General features: G+C 35.8%; 1 protein-coding gene across 1 annotated transcript in view; it reads right to left on the bottom strand.

The window, feature by feature from the left end:
- The window catches only part of MORC1 (MORC family CW-type zinc finger 1), a 184,931-nt gene that overhangs the window by 95,313 nt on the left and 71,659 nt on the right, over positions 1–17,959 (bottom strand). The window contains 1 exon segment of the mRNA XM_065875870.1: positions 615–743. Coding sequence (XP_065731942.1) covers positions 615–743 — 129 coding nt within the window.

Below are 17,959 nucleotides of genomic sequence, written 5' to 3'. Positions count from 1 at the left end.
ATGCTTCAATGATATCACTCTCCTTCTGAAAAACTTCTGGTGCCTCTCCATTGCTTATTAAAGTAAAAACTCCTTATCCTGGCATTCAAGGCCATTTAACATGTTTACTCAACCTAACAGTTTTGTCTTTTGTTATTTATTCATCATTCATTCAGTCAGTAGTCAATTACTAAGTACCTACTCTTATTTAACATAGTGTTAAGTATTAAAAATAGAAAAATGACTGTTTCTATTATCCACCACAAAAATATTAGCTGAAGCATACACCTGATATTAACACAGATTTCCAGCTACGTCTCTGCCCTTCAAAAGTCTACTTTAAACACCATGGCAAAGCTACCTCTGTCATGAAGCCTTGCTTTAATCTCCTCCTCTCCCCTTTCTTTGAACCCTCAAACAACTTGAGCCTCTTTTACATCATTTACACTATTTTCACCTCTATTACAATTATTTTCATACTCATCTTAACCTTTCTCCTAGACCCTAATCTCCTTAGAAGCGAAAACCCTGTCTTACCCACCTTTGTCTTCCTCGTGCCCTATTTTTTAACACAACAACTTGCATATTAGGCTCTCACTAAAAGTTTGCTAATTGGAATGAAATTTAACACTCACCACACTGAATAATGAATGGGATGGCCATGGCTTGTCTTCTTTGATATTGAACAGAATCTGAAGATTTCTCCATGTCCTTATTATTCAGGTATCCAAGTTCATTCCAAAACAATGTTAGATTTCTATTACCTAAAAAAAAAGAAAGAAAAAAACAGGTAAAGAATAATGAAAGAAAATAAAATCAGTAAGATAAAGATGATAATAAGCAAAGGGAAATTTGGATATAAACACATGTATATACAATACGATCTCGAACATGTAAAAACTAATACATATACAAAAATGTGATTAAAATATTTGACACTGGTTTCCTCTGAGTATGGGTGAAATTTGTTTTCTGCTTTACACTTTCTCACATTTTTCCAAACTATATGTAATAAATATGCAACATCTTTATAATAAAACTGAATACAATTGCAGTTATAAAAATAATACGCACTTTTATTGTTGCAATAAAATACATTGACACTTAAAACTTTTTTCTTAAATACTCCTAGGAGAGACTGCACTGATTAAACTTAAAAGCCACCCTTAAGACTATTGATACAAATATTTATCATCTTGTCTCACAGTCAGAGTTTCTATTTTATCTCTGGTTCCCTTCTCTTCCAGTCTCTATTGTTTATGCCCTACCCTTGCCCTAGATTCTAAACTTCCTCCTTGCTTAGAACAGTACTTGTCATGGAGGCCCATTCAGGAGTCCTCCTTAAGAGGCTGTATTCTTATCTGTTGATCCAGCAATTGCACTGCTAGGAATCTTCCCTACAAACATACAACACAATGGCCGTATATATCATAGCACTGTTTGAATAGAAAACAAAAAAAAACCCTGGAAACAAGGTAAAAGTCCAGATTAGGGAACTGATAAATCCCATTTTCAAACAAGGGAACATTAGATAAACTTTAAAACACGGAGTTAGAGCTAAATATATTATTGCATCAAGATCTCCAAGACAGAGTTTTAATAATAATTTTTTTAAAAGATGTAAAACAGCAAACCTAGTATAATCAGCTTTTGTAATGTAAAAACAGAGCATATACATATAAAATTTTGAAGGGCACACTTTTCTTTTCCTAAAAGGACACAAAAGAAAGTTTTAGTAGTGGATACCATTGGAGAAAGGACAGAGGTAGAGAGGAAGGCAGGGGAAGGAAATTTCACTTTTCTTTTTTTACTTTCTGAACACTTTGAGTATTTTTACATGTGCATGTATTACTTTAAAAATACTTTTTTGAAAAAAGCACCCACATTTACCGTTCTGTCCAATATGGTAACCAACTGACCACATGTGGCTACTGAGCATTGAAATGTGGCAGATACAGGACATTTCATCAATGTACAAAGTTCAAAGAGTAATATTCTAAAATATATACCTTGAAAATAAAATATACGAAATAGGGCCAGCCTTACATCAACCTTAACAATTGACTGTGTAATCCAGGCAAAATACCAATAAACGTCTTTACACTTTCCTATACCTTTTAAAATTTAAGTTCAGAATGCTATGTGCCTTTAAGACCAGCAGGGAAGGAACTCAGTGTTCAAAAGGGGCTTTGCAATTGAGCTGGGCTGACAGCTACCCTCACAAATTCCCTTGTCTCCTAGCTTGTTTCTTCACAAAATCCCTACCAGCTCTTGCCTCAGATTTCCCTTTGGATTCTGCTTCTTGGGCTTTTCTCAACTCAGACTCTTGGTTTTCTGCTCTTGGCTCAGCATTTGGTATTGGCCCAGCCCAGACTCCACTTTTTCACTGCACACCAGATCCTGAAACACTCTTTAGTGTCTGGAGAAGGCTCGTGAGACCTTGTTCTCTGATTTCCACATGAACTACTCAGTTCTTATTATGTCAAGGCAGGAAGTGCTGTAGATTAAAGTCAGGTGACTTTGAGTGCTGTCTACCACAGACTTATTGTGTAATTGCGGGAAAGCCAGTAAATTTTCTTATCCGTAAAGTGAGTGTTAACAATAACTTGCCTTACATGGTTATCACTAAGAATAAATATGAAGGTGCATTAAAAACAGTAGTGCTGTGCAGAAATTTAAGTTACTGCTGCTCTGTATTTGTTCTCTCTCTAAATGTTACTTCCCCAAGAAGACCTCACCTTTGCAAACAAGGAACTGTGCTTTATCACTATGCATGCCCTCAACTCAGAGCTCAGCAACCTGCACCTAATAAGCCCTCAAAAAATCTTGCTGCCATTCTTGATAAAATAGCTCATTAATGTTTTGTTTGGGATAAAATGGAAGTGAAATAGCATCTCTCCCTGAAAATATTAACTAATCACAGTTAACACAACCCAGCAAACTTATAAAACGAACATCAACTGTGAATCCCAAAATAAACATTTTAAGAGCGATAAAACTACTAGCATGTTAGAAACACAGGCACATGCCTCTCAAGGGTGGGGTGATACCTGCTCTGTGGTCACACCACTCTTACAATGCTTACACGTTACATTTCAGTTCACTTTATGCCTATTTTCCCTCTAGAAAGTGAAATCCTTGAAGACAATGGCTATGTTTAGGATCTTGCTTTCAGTAGCTGACACTCAGAGCTTAATGTTTACTTATAAGACTAAATAATACTAAAGAATTACTGGCTATCAAAGATATAAATGAGAACACTCAGTAACCCAACATCTAATGACCAGGACTGATAGAAGATATTATACTATTCAAAGTAGATATCAGGACAAAGGAAATAACCAGAGATATTCAATCTGGGAATCAGAAATTGCTTTTCCTAACTGCCAATGGAACTTTTTTTTTCCTTCAGATAGCAGCTACTCCAATACGCATAATTTATAATATGTTATTAAAACAAATTTCCATGGAGTGGACCCTGAAGACAAGGTAGATGCTTCAGCAAGTGGATAAGTAAGTTGGCCAGAGAAACGGCAGTAGGAGGAAACATATCACACCAGTGTCTGTTTTCTTTCATGTGTTACTCAGTCTCTAGAGATTTATACAACTAACCTGAGAAAAAAATTCCTCCCATACAAGGGAACCCCCAAAAGTCTATCAGTGGATTTTTCAGCAGAAACCTTATAGATCAGGCAAGAGTGGGATAATATAATCAAAGTGCTGAAAGAAAAAAATAACCTGCCAACCATGAATACATTACCTGTATTGAAGCTATCCTTCAGAAATGAGGGAGAAATAAAGAATTTCCCAAACAAACAAAAGCTGAGGGAGTTCATTACTAGACCTGCCTTACAAGAAATGCTAAAGGAAGTTCTTCAAGCTGAAATGAAAGGAAACTAATTAGTAACTTAAAAATGTGAAAATATAAAACTCACTGGTAAGGGTAAGTATATAGTCAAATTCAGAATACTCTAATTCTATAATGATGGTATATAAATCACTTAACTCTAGTATAAAGGTTAAAAGACAAAGTATTAAAACCATAGCTACAATATTTATTAATGAATACACAATATTAAAATATGTAAATTGTGAAATAAAGAACATAAAATGCTTGTGGGGGGAGGGAGTAAAACAGTTGAGTTTTATATGTGATAGAAGTTAAGTTGTTGTAAACTTAAAATTGACTGTTATAACTATAACATGTTTTATGTATGCCTCATAACCACAAAGCAAAAACCTATAGCAGATGTACAAAAGATAAAGAGAAAGGATTCAAAGTATAATACTACAGAAAATTATCATATCACAAAGGAAGAGACCAAGAGAGGAAGAAAGAAACAAAAGAACTACAGAATAGCCAGAAAACAATTAATAAGATGGCAATAGTAAATCCTTATCTATCAATAATTACTTCAAATTAAGTGGATTAAATTCTCCAATCAAAAGACGTAAAGTGACTGAATAGATAAAAACCAAGACCCAACTATATGATGTCTATAAAAGACTCACATCAGTTTTAAGGCCACACATAGGCTCAAACTGAAGTGATGGAAAAAAAGATACCATGCAAATGGAAACCAAAAGAGAGCATGGGTAGCTATACTTATATCAGACAAAACATACTTTAAGTCAAAAACTGTAGGAAGAGAAAAAGAAGGTTATTATTTAACGATAAAGAAGCTGATTCATCAAGAGGCTATTAACAATTGTAAATACATACACCCAACATCAGAGCACCTAAATATATTAAGCAAATATTAACAGATCTAAATGGAGAAATAGACCACAATGCAATAATCGTAGGGGTCTGCATTACCCTTCTTTTAACAATGGATAGGTCATCCAGAGATAAAATTATAAGAAAAAATGGACTTGAACTATACATTAGATAAAATGGACCTAACAGACATACACACAATATTTCATCCAATAGCAACAAAATAAACATCCTTCTCAAATGCATACGGAATATTCTCCAGGATAGATCATACGTTAGGTCACAAAATAAATCTTAACAAATTTACAAAGACTGAATCATACCAAGTATCTTTTCTGACCATAATGAAACTAGAAATCAACAAGAGAAAGCTGGAAAATTCACAAATAGGTAGAAATTAAATGATGGACTACTGAACAACCAAGGAGTCAAAGAGGAAATCAAAAGGGCAAAGGAAACAATCCATTTACCATCACATCAAAAAGAATAAAATACCTCGGAATAAATCTACCTAAGGAGGAAAAAGACTTATACTCTGAAAACTATAAGACACTGATGAAAGAAACTGAAGATGACACAAACAAATGGAAAGATATACCATGTTCTTGGATTGGAAGAATCAATATTGTTAAAATGACCATACTACCCAAGGCAACCTAAAGATTCCATACAGTCCCTATCAAATTACCAATGGGGTTTTTCACAGAACTAAACAAATAATTTAAAAATTTGTATAGAAATACAAAAGACCCTGAAGAGCCAAAGCAATCTTGAGAAAGAAGAACAGAGCTGGAGGAATCAGGTTGCCTGATTTCAGACTATACTACAAAGCTACAGTCATCAAAACAGTATGGCAGTGGCACAAAAACAGAAATAGAGATCAATGGAACAGAACAGAAAGCCCAGAAATAAACCCATGCATAGCGATAAACACCTACATTAAGAAACAAGAAAGATCTCAAATAGCCTAATTTTATACCTCAAGGACGTAGAAAAAGAAATAAGCCCAAGTTAGCAGAAGGGAAAAAAGAGCAAAGATCAGAACAGAAATAAATGAAATAGAGAACAGAAAACAATAGAAAAGACCAATGAAACTAAGAGCTGCTTTTTGAAAAGATAAACAAAAATGTTAAACTGTTAATAAGACTAGCTAAGAAAAACAGTGAAAAATAAATAAAGTCAGAAATGAAAGAGGGGACATTACAGCTGATACAACAGAACGATCAATACAAAGGATCTTAAGAGACTGCTATGAACAATTATATGCCAACAAATTATATAACCAAGAAGAAATGGGTAAATTCCTAGAAACATACAAACTACCAAGACTGAATCATGAAGAAATAGAAAATATGAACAGACCAAGAGTCAGTAAAAAGATTGAATCAGTAATCAAAAATCTCCCAGCATTTTTTGATTGGGTTTTTTTTTTTTTTGATATTGAACTGCATGAGCTGTTTGTATATTTTGGAGATTAATCCCTTGTTGGTTGCTTCATTTGCAAATATTTTGTCCCATTCTGAGGGTTGTCTTTTTGTTTTCTTTATGGTTTCCTTTTCTGTGCAAAAGCTTTTGAGTTTAATTAGATCTCATTTGTTTATCTTTGTTTTTATTTCCATTACTCTAGTTGGTCAATGAAAAAAGATCTTGCTGCTATTTCAAAGAGTGTTCTGCCAAAGTTTTCATCTAAGAGTTTTATAGGGCCTGGCCTTACATTTAGGTCTTTAATCCATTTTGAGTTTATTTTTGTATATGGTGTTAAGGAGTGTCCTAATTTCATTCTTTTACATGTAGCTGTCCAGTTTTCCCAGCATCACTTATTGAAGAGACTGTCTTTTTCTCCAGTATACATTCTTGCCACCTTTGTCATAGATTAGGTGACCATAGGTGCATGGGTTTATCTCTGGCCTTTCTATCCTGTTCCATTGATCTATATTTCTGTTTCTGTGCCAGTACCATACTGTTTTGATGACTGTAGCTTTGTAGTATAGTCTGAGGTCAGGAAGTCTGATTCCTCAGCTCCATTTTTCTTTCTCAAGATTGCTTTGGTTATTTGGGGTCTTTTGTGTTTCCGTACAAAAAATGGGCATAAGATCTAAATAGACATTTCTCCAAAGAAGACATACAGATGGCCAAATAGCACATGAAAAGATGCTCAACATCACTAATTATTAGAGAAATGCAAACCAAAACTACAATGAGGTATCACCTCACACCGGTCAGAACGGCCATCACCAAAAAATCTACCAACAGTAAATGCTGGAGAGGGTGTGGAGAAAAGGGAACCCTCCTACACTGTTGATGGGAATGTAAATTGGTGTAGCCACTATGGAGAACAGTATGGAGATTCCTTAAAAAACTAAAAATAGAACCACCATATGACCTAGCAATTCCACTCCTGGGCATATACCCAGAGAAACCCATAATTTGAAAAGATACATGCACCCCAATGTTCATTGCAGCACTATTTACAATAGCCAGGACATCTAAGCAACCTAAATGTCCATCAACAGAGGAATGGATAAAGAAGATGTGGTACATACATACAACAGAATATTACTCGCCATAAAAAAGAATGAAATAATGCCATTTATGGTAACATGGATGGACCTAGAGATTGTCATACTGAGTGAAGTAAGTCAGACACAGAAAGACAAACATCATATGATATCACTTATATGTGGAATCTAATAAAAAGGGTACAAATGAACTTATTTACAAAACAGAAGTAGAATCACAGATGTAGAAAACCAACTTATAGTTACCAGGGGATAAGGGGCAGGAGGGATAAATTGGGAGACTGGGATTGACATATACACACTACCATATATAAAATAGGTAACTAATAAGAACCTGCTGTATAGCACAGGGAACTCTACTCGATACTCTGTAATGGCCTATATGGGAAAAGAATCAAAAAAAAAAGTGGATATACGTATATGTATAACTGATTCACTTTGCTGTACGCCTGAAACTAACAGAACATTGTAAATCAACTATATGTCAATAAAACATTTTTTAAAAAATCTCCCAACAAATAAGAAGCCCAGGACCAGATGGCTTCAGTGGTGAATTTTATCAAACATTAAAGAAGTGAATACGTATCCTTCTCTATCTCTTCCAAAAAACTGAAGAGGAGGACACCCTTCCAAACTCATTTTATGAGGTCTGCATCACCCTGATTCCAAAACCTGATAAGGACACTATAAGGAAAGAAAAGTATAGGCTAATATCACTGGTGAACATAGATGCAAAAATCCTCAACGAAACAAAGCAAACCAAATTCAACAGAACAATAAAAGGATCATGCGGTATTTATCCCTGGATGCAAAAACAGTTCAACATACCTAAATCAATAAATATGACACACTACATTAATGGAATGAAGACTAAAAATCATATGATCATCTCAATAGGTACAGAAAGAGCATTTGACAAAATTCAACACCAATTTATGATAAAAACTCTCAACAAATGAATTATAGAAACTATGTACCTCAACATAATGAAGGCCATAGACAACAAGCCCACAGCCAACATCATACTTAACAGTGAAAAGTTAAAGTTTTTCTTCAAGATCAGGAATAAGACAAGGATATCCAATTTTGCCACTTCTATTCAACATAGTACTGGAAGTCCTAACCAGAGCAATTAGTCATGAAAAAAGAAATAAAAGGCAACCAAATCAGAAAGGAAGAAGTTAAAATTTTCTCTGTTTGCAGATGACATAATAGTATATATGCAAAACCTAAAGACTCCACCAAAAAACTAAACAAGGAATTCAGTAAAGTTGCAAGATACAAAATCAACATACAAAAATCAGTTGCATCTCTGTCACTAACAATGAACTATCTGACAGAGAAATTAAGAAAGCAATTTCATTTACAATAGTATCAAAAACAATAAAATACTTAGGATTAAATTTAACCACGGAGATGAAAGACCTATACACTGAAATCTATTGACTGACGAAAAACACTGAAGACATAAATAAATGGAAAGATATCCTGTGTTCTTTGATTGAGAGAATATTTGATTGAAAGAATATGTCCATACTACTCAAAGCAATCTATAGATTCAATGCAATCCCTATGAAAATTACTATGACATTCTTCATAGAAGTACAAAAAACAATACTGAAACTTGTGTGGAACCACAAAAGACCTTGAATAGTCAAAGCTATCTTGAGAAAGAAGAACAAAGTTGGAGACACCACACTTCCTAAGTTCAAGTTATAACAAAGCTATAGTAATCAAAACAGTATGGGACTGGCATAAAAACAGACACATTGACCAGTGGAATAGAATAGAAAGCCTAGAAATAAACCTATACATATATAGCCAACTAATCTTTGACAAGGGTGCCAAGAACATACATAAAGAACATTCTTTTCAATAAATGGTGGGAAAACTGGATATACTCACAAAAGAATGAAACTATTTTATACCACTCATAAATATTAACCCAAAATGAATTAAAGACTTAATTGTAAGACCTGAAGCCATAAAGTTCCTGGAAGAAAACATACAAAAAGCTCTCCTTGACATTGGTCTGGGTGATGATTTTTTTTTGATATGACACTAAAAGCACAAGCAAAAAAAAAAAAAAAGTGGGACTATATCAAACTGCAGTCTCTATATAGCAAATGAAACAATCAAAAAAATGAAAAGGTAACATACAGAAGGGGAGAAAATATCTGCAAGTAATTTATATGATAAGGGGTTAATACCTAAAATGTACAAAGAACTCACACAACTGAATAACAACAACAAAAAAACTCTTACTGAAAAATGGGCAAAAGACCTGAATAGACAGTTTTCCAAAAAAGACATACAAATGGCCAACAGGTACATGAAAAGGTACTCAACATCACGAATAATCAGGGAAGTGCAAATCAAAACCACAATAAGATATCACTTCATACCTGTTAGGATGGCTATTATCAAAAAGAGAAGATAAAACAAATGTTGGGGATGTGGAGAAAAGGGAAGCCTTGTGCACTGTTGGTGGGAATGTAAATTGGTATGAGCATTATGGAAAACAGTATGGAGTTTCCTCAAAAATTAAAAATATAACTATTATATGATCCAGAAACCCACTTCTGGGTATATATCTGAAGAAAATGGAATCGGTATCTTGAGAAGATATTTGCACTCCCATGTTCATTGCAACATTAGTCACTACAGGCAAGATATGGAAATATGGAAACCACCTAAGTGTCCAACGATGGTTGAATGGTTGAAGAAAATGGTGTGTGTGTCTGTGCACATGCATGCTAGAGAGAGAATAAAATATTATTTAGCCAAAAATGTTGAAGATCCTGCCATTTGCTATAAGAATGAATGTGGAGGTCATTACTACTAAATGAAATAAGCCAGACAACAATATATGATATGACTTATATGTGGAATCTAAAAATAATAATAATAAAGTTGAACTCATAAAAACAAAAAGTAGAATGGTGGTTGCTGGCAACTGTGGGCCAGAGGTAATGGGGAGAGGTTGGTCAAAGGGTACAAGCTTTCAGTTATAAACTCAGTAAGTTCTGAGGATCTAATGTACAGCATGGTGACTATAGTTAATAATACCATATTGCATACCTGAAATTTGCTAAGAGAGTAGATCTTAAGCATTCTTACCCCCCACACATGCAACAAGGTGACGTGACAGATGTTTTAATTAACTTGACTGTGGTAAATATTTCACAAGTATTTCATGAATCATGTTGTTCACTTTATAAACATACATGATTTTTTTTTGTCAATTATAGCCCAATAAACCTGGAAAAAAATTCTTGTCTATCCTAGTCTAGCAAGAAATAGTAAAATTAATAATAAAATTTATTAAACTAGGTTGGCCTTAACATATGAAGTGGTATACAATTATGGATATTTTTAATATATGGTTTTAATAAACTATTTTTTGTTAATGTGTATTAATGAAGGTTTTTAAATTGCCCTTTCATCAAGAAGTCAATTAAGAGCAAAAAAGTGAAATTTCAAAATATGAAAAAGTACTTGACTTTTAAAAATACATCTTAAATATTTCCACCCAATGGAGAATGTTATGTAGGTAACCCAAAATTTATTAATTTCATAATTATATTATTTTAACAACCTCAAGGTATTCTGATTTTAAAATTTAGTTTATATTTATAAACAGGAAATATTTATAATATTCAAAATTATAGAATATATACCTTGAGACTTTTGTTTGAATAATCAACAAGCTTGTTAAATTAATGGAATAATCAGGGATCAATGCACACAATTAAAGTCCTGATTTCTAGAATAAGTATCTGAGAAAAGCTGTGAAAATTTAATTTATTGCTATGTATGGAGTACTGTATTCAGAAGATTCCTAACATTTAAATTAATTTGATTAATTTTTCAGAAGCCTCTTAAAACCAGGAAAAATAGTGGGAACTAGTGCAATAACTTACTAAAAAAATTGTCAAAAACCAGTAACTAAAAGAGCAGTTCACGTAGATTTTGCCTCTTAAAAAGAGGAGAAATGTAACAGCCTCCTAGATGTCAGTTTCATATCTATTCATAGAATGTATAATGACATTCAGGGAATCAGTTAGCCAAGTGGAGAAGTAATAAAATTCAGTAATAAACTACCAAAGCAAAGCTTTGATGTTTTCAATCAAAATAAGGAAACCTAAAATGGTTTATGAAATCAAAGCACCAGGAAAATCTTAAGATGGAGAAGGTATTTAAATGAGGTCCCTACCTTCAGGTAGCTCTGCATCTAAATAGATGATTATATTCTATTTTCAAAGATCTCAAATAGAAATTACACATCCATTCTCAGAGGACTGTTGATCATACCTCCTCCTCTGTTGAATATTGTCCTATTTGTCATTACCTTAGCTAAGCTAGACATGAGACTCTTGCTAAGCTGATTCATGGTGTGATCATTTATGGCATCTCTGGGTTAGGGATAGCAAACTGGTTTCAACTGATATGCCAACTCCCATCAGCTGGTAGTGAAGCCTGTACACTCTTGAGGCCAGCGGCCACTTATCAGGAAGAACTGCCATGATGGCTAGAGAATGTGTGGTGCATTTGAGATGAGAGAAGGCCTATATGATCACTTCCCAAAGAAGTCTATTTAAATTGAGGCGAGATGGGGGCTTCCCTGGTGGCGCAGTGGTTGAGAGTCCGCCTGCCGATGCAGGGGACACAGGTTCGTGCCCCGGTCCAGGAGGATCCCACATGCTGCGGAGCAGCTGGGCCCGTGAGCCATGGCCACTGAGCCTGCGCATCCGGAGCCTGTGCTCCGCAACGGGAGAGGCCACAACAGTGAGAGGCCCGCGAACCGTAAACAAAATAAAAATAAAAAACCAAAAAAATTGAGCCGAGATGAAACAAGGCAAGATGTCTTCAGTGGTGCTGAAGGTGCTTCCAGCGCCATTCTTTCTCTTGGCTCATACATGTGGCAGAGTGGGGTTGGGTCAGTCTCATGGTACAGTACAGTCAATGGCAGAAGTAGGTGGCAGCTGCAGTCAGAATACCTTACCTTCTCCACTCTACCGTGAACACAGCAGACTCCACAGACTCCAGGAATCTGCGTAGTTGGTACAACTTCATAGTAAGGTCATTACTTCACCTGACAATGCCGCATCATTTTCGCTTGTTCCATATCAGCTGCTTCCCACGAGGATCTCCTTAAGCTGCAAAAATGATTTCAGAACCACCCCCTGCTCCCGACTTGAGAAAATACATGATGACAAAAAATAAATAAATAAATCATGAATTTAATCATACTTCTGTGTGATTTTACATCTTACTACCCACAACTACATCTATACGTATTTGAAAAACTGTAGCATGTACATGTACAAGACAGAATGCCATCTTAGACAATCACTGGTAGCCAGGGATTCAAGGACTCCAAGCCACCCTCTAAGGTCCCCTAGGGCTTCCTGTCTACCAGTTCAGAACCACATCGTTCTGCACACTGGAGACTAGAAGGAAGATGGATGGAGGTCTCAGGGTGACAAACTTTCAAAAACAAACCTCAGGAGAGTTAGGTTTCTACTGGTTCTTTCCTCATAAAGGAACAATTTTACTTTCCCTTTTTAGGTTATACTTTTATTTCGTCATGTTCATAGCTTTCTTTAGATATACTCATTTTTTCTTATTCTTTCTAAAATGTGGAAATCAAAATTAGACATAATAATAGAAATATATTCATAAAACATTCTGTGTTATCATGGGCAATAGCTTAGTTAGCTACCTAAGTCTCCTCAATACCTGGATTAGCATAATTTTTCTTTCTACCAGGACTCTCTTTACCTTACTCAGACATACACAAAGCCCCCTAACTGACTTAATGGTCTCAAAAGTGTAAAGACTCTTTTTGCTGCTGTTAATACAACTTGTGTTTAATTCTGATTGCACTGTCTTAATATCAGAGTCATTAGATACAGCTTACTCTTTCTTCTAAGGTACACATATACAGACTAATGAAGAGAGTTTTGAGGTCTTGCTTCTGGTATGGCAGAGGAAAATCAAAGTGTAAGAATCCAAGTGTATTTAATTCCAGACAAAAGAAGAAGGGCTGGCTTTTTCATATTTTATTTGCAATATAGGTAAGATCCTCTGAGATATTTTAGCAAGAAACTTCATTGTAGATGTAAAAAATGTCATTATCATGATAATAATACAAACACAGTCAGAAAGAAAAGGAAGTGTAAGTGCTGTCAATGGTGATAATTTCAATTACCAGGTGAAAGCAGTGTAAATGGATAAAATCTAAGAATGTGATCATTTTTAAAAAACAGAAATCTATCCACTGAACTCCTGAACCATCCTGCTGTTTTCTGGGAGCTGGCACAAAGTAACAACTTTAAACAGAATACATATTTATGCCATATAAATCAGTTAGGCAAATGTCTATAATGTTTTTTAATATTTTAATTGTATCTCTAACTCCTCTCAAATCAAGCTTTCAGCCAACGTAATTTGTTTAGTCATATAGAGTTCTATTGTTTCTGCTCTCAAATAGTAAATTACCAACTAACATGGGTAACCAAATAGTAGATGAAAAAAGTTTTTCTTTACAGAAGTATCAGAGTTAATAATCAAAGAAAATATGAAAGAATTAGAATATAAGATTTTGGAAGTCTTAAGGGATCTGAGCTTTGATCATTAACTGTTAATATCATTAAAAGAGAGACAATCGAATGACTTATGGCCCCTGATGGAACACACTACCACCTCTGAAGCATCTTGATGAAACAACAACAAAAAAACACATCTGAATTTGGTCAAGCTGCTAGATTCTACCAATTTACAGAAATAAACAGAATGGAAGAATCTGTTAAACTACACCCAGTAATTCAGTCAGCAAAATTTAAACCATGAAAACTATAAGACAACGAACTCAGTTTTTCCTACAAATAAATTCCCCCTGCCAAAAAAAAGAGAGTGTGAGCAGTAAAGAGAAATATGAGGATGGGGTAGAGGGGCTATGAATTATAATAGAAAATAATACAAAATATAAAAGGTAGGCAGGATATTTTTATGATATTAAGTATTGGGCTTCTCTGGTGGTACAGTGGTTAAGAATCCGCCTGCCAATGCAGGGGACAAGGGTTCAAGCCCTGGTCCGGGAAGATCCTGCATGCCGCGGAGCAACTAAGCCCGTGCACCACAACTACTGAGCCTGCACTCTAGAGCCCGCAAGCCACAACTACTGAGCCCATGCGCCACAACTACTGAGCCCACGCGCCACAAGTAGAGCTTGTGGTGCCGCACACCTAGAGCCCGTACTCCGCAACAAGAAAAGCCACTGCAATGAGAAGCCCACACACTGCCACGAAGAGTAGCCCCCGCTCGCTGCAAGTAGAGAAAGCCCGTGCACAGCAACAAAGACCCAACGCGGCCAAAAATAAATAAATAAATTTATTTAAAAAGTTCTTCCATGTGAAAAAAAATACACACACACATACACACACACACACACACACACACACATGGATATAATTATAAAGTGTCTGGAATGTCCTTCATAACCCAGTTGTGGGGGAGTACGTGGGAGCATGGATAAAACCAGTTTGCCCAGAAGTTGATAACTGTTGAGGTTGGATGAAGGGTTTACGGATTTCATTTTCCTTAAATCTGTCTAATTTTGCAATTTCCCATATATATTACTTTACTAAGGCTGCCATAACAAAACACCACAGACTGGGTGGCTTAAACAACAGAGATTTATTTCCTCACAGCTCTAGAGGCTGAAAGCCCAAGATCAACGTGTTGGCAGGTTGGTTTCCTGTGAGGCCTCTCTCCACCTTCTCACTGTGTCCTCACATATTCTTTTCTCTGTGCGCACCCATCCCTGGTGTCTCTTCATGTGTCCACATTTCCTCTTTGTATAAGGACACCAGTGACATTGGATAGGGCCCAGCCTAACTGCCTCATTTAAAATTAATCACCTCTTTAAAGGTCCTATCTCCAAACACAATCACATTCTGGGGGTTTCTGGGAGTTAGGACTAAAACATATGAATTCAGGTGAGGCACAATTCAGCCCATACCACCATAATAAAAATGTTTTTAAATAAAAGATAAAATACAATATTTTAAAAATACAATAGAATAAATACATAAAATCCGTAACTTCAAAAACTGAATTTAAAAAAATGACTTGCTTCTCAACCTACACCTTCAAATAAACTTGTCTCAAGCCTCATCTTTCAATACTTACACAGGCCTCCTCACTCAACGTGTGTATCCCTAGCAGAATGTTGTGTTTCACTTTTCTTGAAGTGCCTTCCTGAGATCTCAGAGACTTAAGTATATAATAAGAGAAACAAAATTTTGTTTTGAGCAGCTAGCTACATCTAGCTACTGGACTGTTACGAGCTGAACATCTGTGTCCCTCCTAAATTCCTATGTTGATGCCTAACTCCCAAGGTGATGGTATTTGGAGGTGGGGCCTTTGGGAAGTAACGAGGTCACTAGGGGGAGCCATCATGAATGGGATTGGTGCCCTTATAAGAATAGGGCAGAGAGCTCACTCACTCTTTTTCCACCATGGGAGGATACAACAAGATGTCAGCAGCCTGCAAACTGGAAGAAGGGCTCTCACCAGAACCCAGCCGTGCTGGCACCCTGATCTTGGACTTCCAGCCTCCAAAGCTATGAGAAATAAATTTACGTTGCTCATAAACTGGTCAGTCTATGGTATCTTGCTATAGCAGCCCAAATCTATTTATAAAAGAATTATTCATCTAACAAATATTATCCCTTACTTTCAAAATTACACAAACTGAAAACTTAATATGGTTAATTGTCCTCACCCAGTGTCCCATTTCTACCTCATTGGAGGTCATCGGTGGAGGGCCAAGTGCTTGATTTCTGTATCCAGTGCAACAGGATTTAAATAAAATCAGAGAGAAAATATTGGCCAAACCTAACATATCAGGAAGAATAGCACATTAGGTAAAAGTCACCATTAGATTCCAAAAATGGTCCTGACAACATGAAAAAAATGAGCCTAATAAGGTAATAACATTTAATAGGAATAAATGTAGGATTCTACACTAGGGTCCAAAAACACTTACTGGAAAAATATAAAAGAAGTATGGCTTAACAAGAACACACATTAAACATTTCATTAAGAACTTTAATTGGTAATAAAGATACTGAGGGTCAATAGTGTGCTTACTCAGAATATATCAGGCTATAGCAACAGAATTACAACTTAAAGAGATGATGATCCCATTTTATTCAAGGTTTCATCTGAACCTTTTGTTTCCAAGTAATAGACTTCACAAAAAATAATGTGAAAATGGTGAATATATTTAATGCCTTGTCAAATAAAGAATAACAACAGAACGTGGAAATGCTAGGATAATATAAGACTGAAGAAAGACAGAAAACTTCAAATAGAGGGCTGTCATTTGAAAAGGCTTTAGACCTATCCTTCCTGGCCCCAAAGGGGAGAATGATGTTACCCTTGCTAACTCCTCCTTGAGGCCTTCTCTGGCCTCTAAACTGTGAGCTCCTGATCACTGGCTCCCACTTCTTCTTTGTTGGGCACCAACCCATTTCTAATTGTGAAATTGCGTTAGCCCTGCTAGACTGTAAATTCCCAGAAAGGGTGGACCACATCTGATGTGTTGGTCCTATAACACTCCATGCCTGGCACAGACGAATGAGTAAAAGAACATATGAGAAACAGATTTGACATTAACGTGAAAGTATTTTCTAACACAATTGTGCAAAGATTCATGGGCTGCCTCAAGAAGTAGCGATTTTTCTTTCATGGAAAACCCTTGTTCAGGCTTAAAGTGGCTTCCACTTGCCTAGGGCAGGGGTGCGTGAGGTAGAGGGGAATTAAAGCATGGGGTGGGAGGTAGTGACTCAATTAAATGATTTTTAACCTTCTTACCAACCTGAGGCCCTATGATTTGAGTGCTGCTAGGAAAGACTGTGCTTATTACATCATAGATTTCATTTTAGCACGTTAGCTATATTCTGATCCATTTCAGAAAATTTTAGTAATATGCTTCTACGTAATTGCTGCTGCTCAAACTCAAATTTCATTTGATATTTCCCTCTATCTTCTTCTTCTCCTTCTCTCCCTATTCCAAAAAGCTGCTGATTAATATTTCCATTTTACTGTAAGGATGCATAAAGTTTCAGAAAACATAGTAGCAGACAGTGAGGTGAGGACAGACTCAAAGACAAGAAAAACGCTTCTGAGATTCTTAGCATGAACTGTGCCAAAAGTAAATGCAGATTTGACAAATGACACAAATGTCATTACCTCTCCATTCCCCTTTCTGCTGATTCGATTTTTACAAGGGCCCAATTTTCCACAGAAACTGATCAGACTTGCAGCAAATACAAAGACTGCATCTTTTATTTATAAGGCAAAAAATCTACCCAAATACTTTTCATTAAAATGCGTGTCCTGGAATACTAGCTTTCAGAGTATTAGTCAAGCATTACATAACTTTGCTTACTCCTGTGGGAATTAATAAGCAAAGACCTTGAAGGTCGATCTCCTCAGCACAGTTCCTGAGTCTACCAGTTCTGACCTTGATCACTTGATTCAGTTTGCTAATGATGTCTGGGGATGAAATTGCGAGATACGTGAGCAAATGCACATGCTCACTCACTGTCCTTTCTCCATTCTCTGCTCTCCTTCTAGAGGAACATCTTTTGTGAGAGTATCCTCTAGCCCTAAATCAATTCATAGACAATTATGGAATTAGGAAATCAACATGTTATTAACCATCAAT

The sequence above is a fragment of the Phocoena phocoena genome, chromosome 4 (assembly GCF_963924675.1).
Source record: "Phocoena phocoena chromosome 4, mPhoPho1.1, whole genome shotgun sequence".
Lineage (NCBI taxonomy): Eukaryota > Metazoa > Chordata > Mammalia > Artiodactyla > Phocoenidae > Phocoena > Phocoena phocoena.
This window is presented reverse-complemented; position numbering and strand designations above follow the sequence as displayed.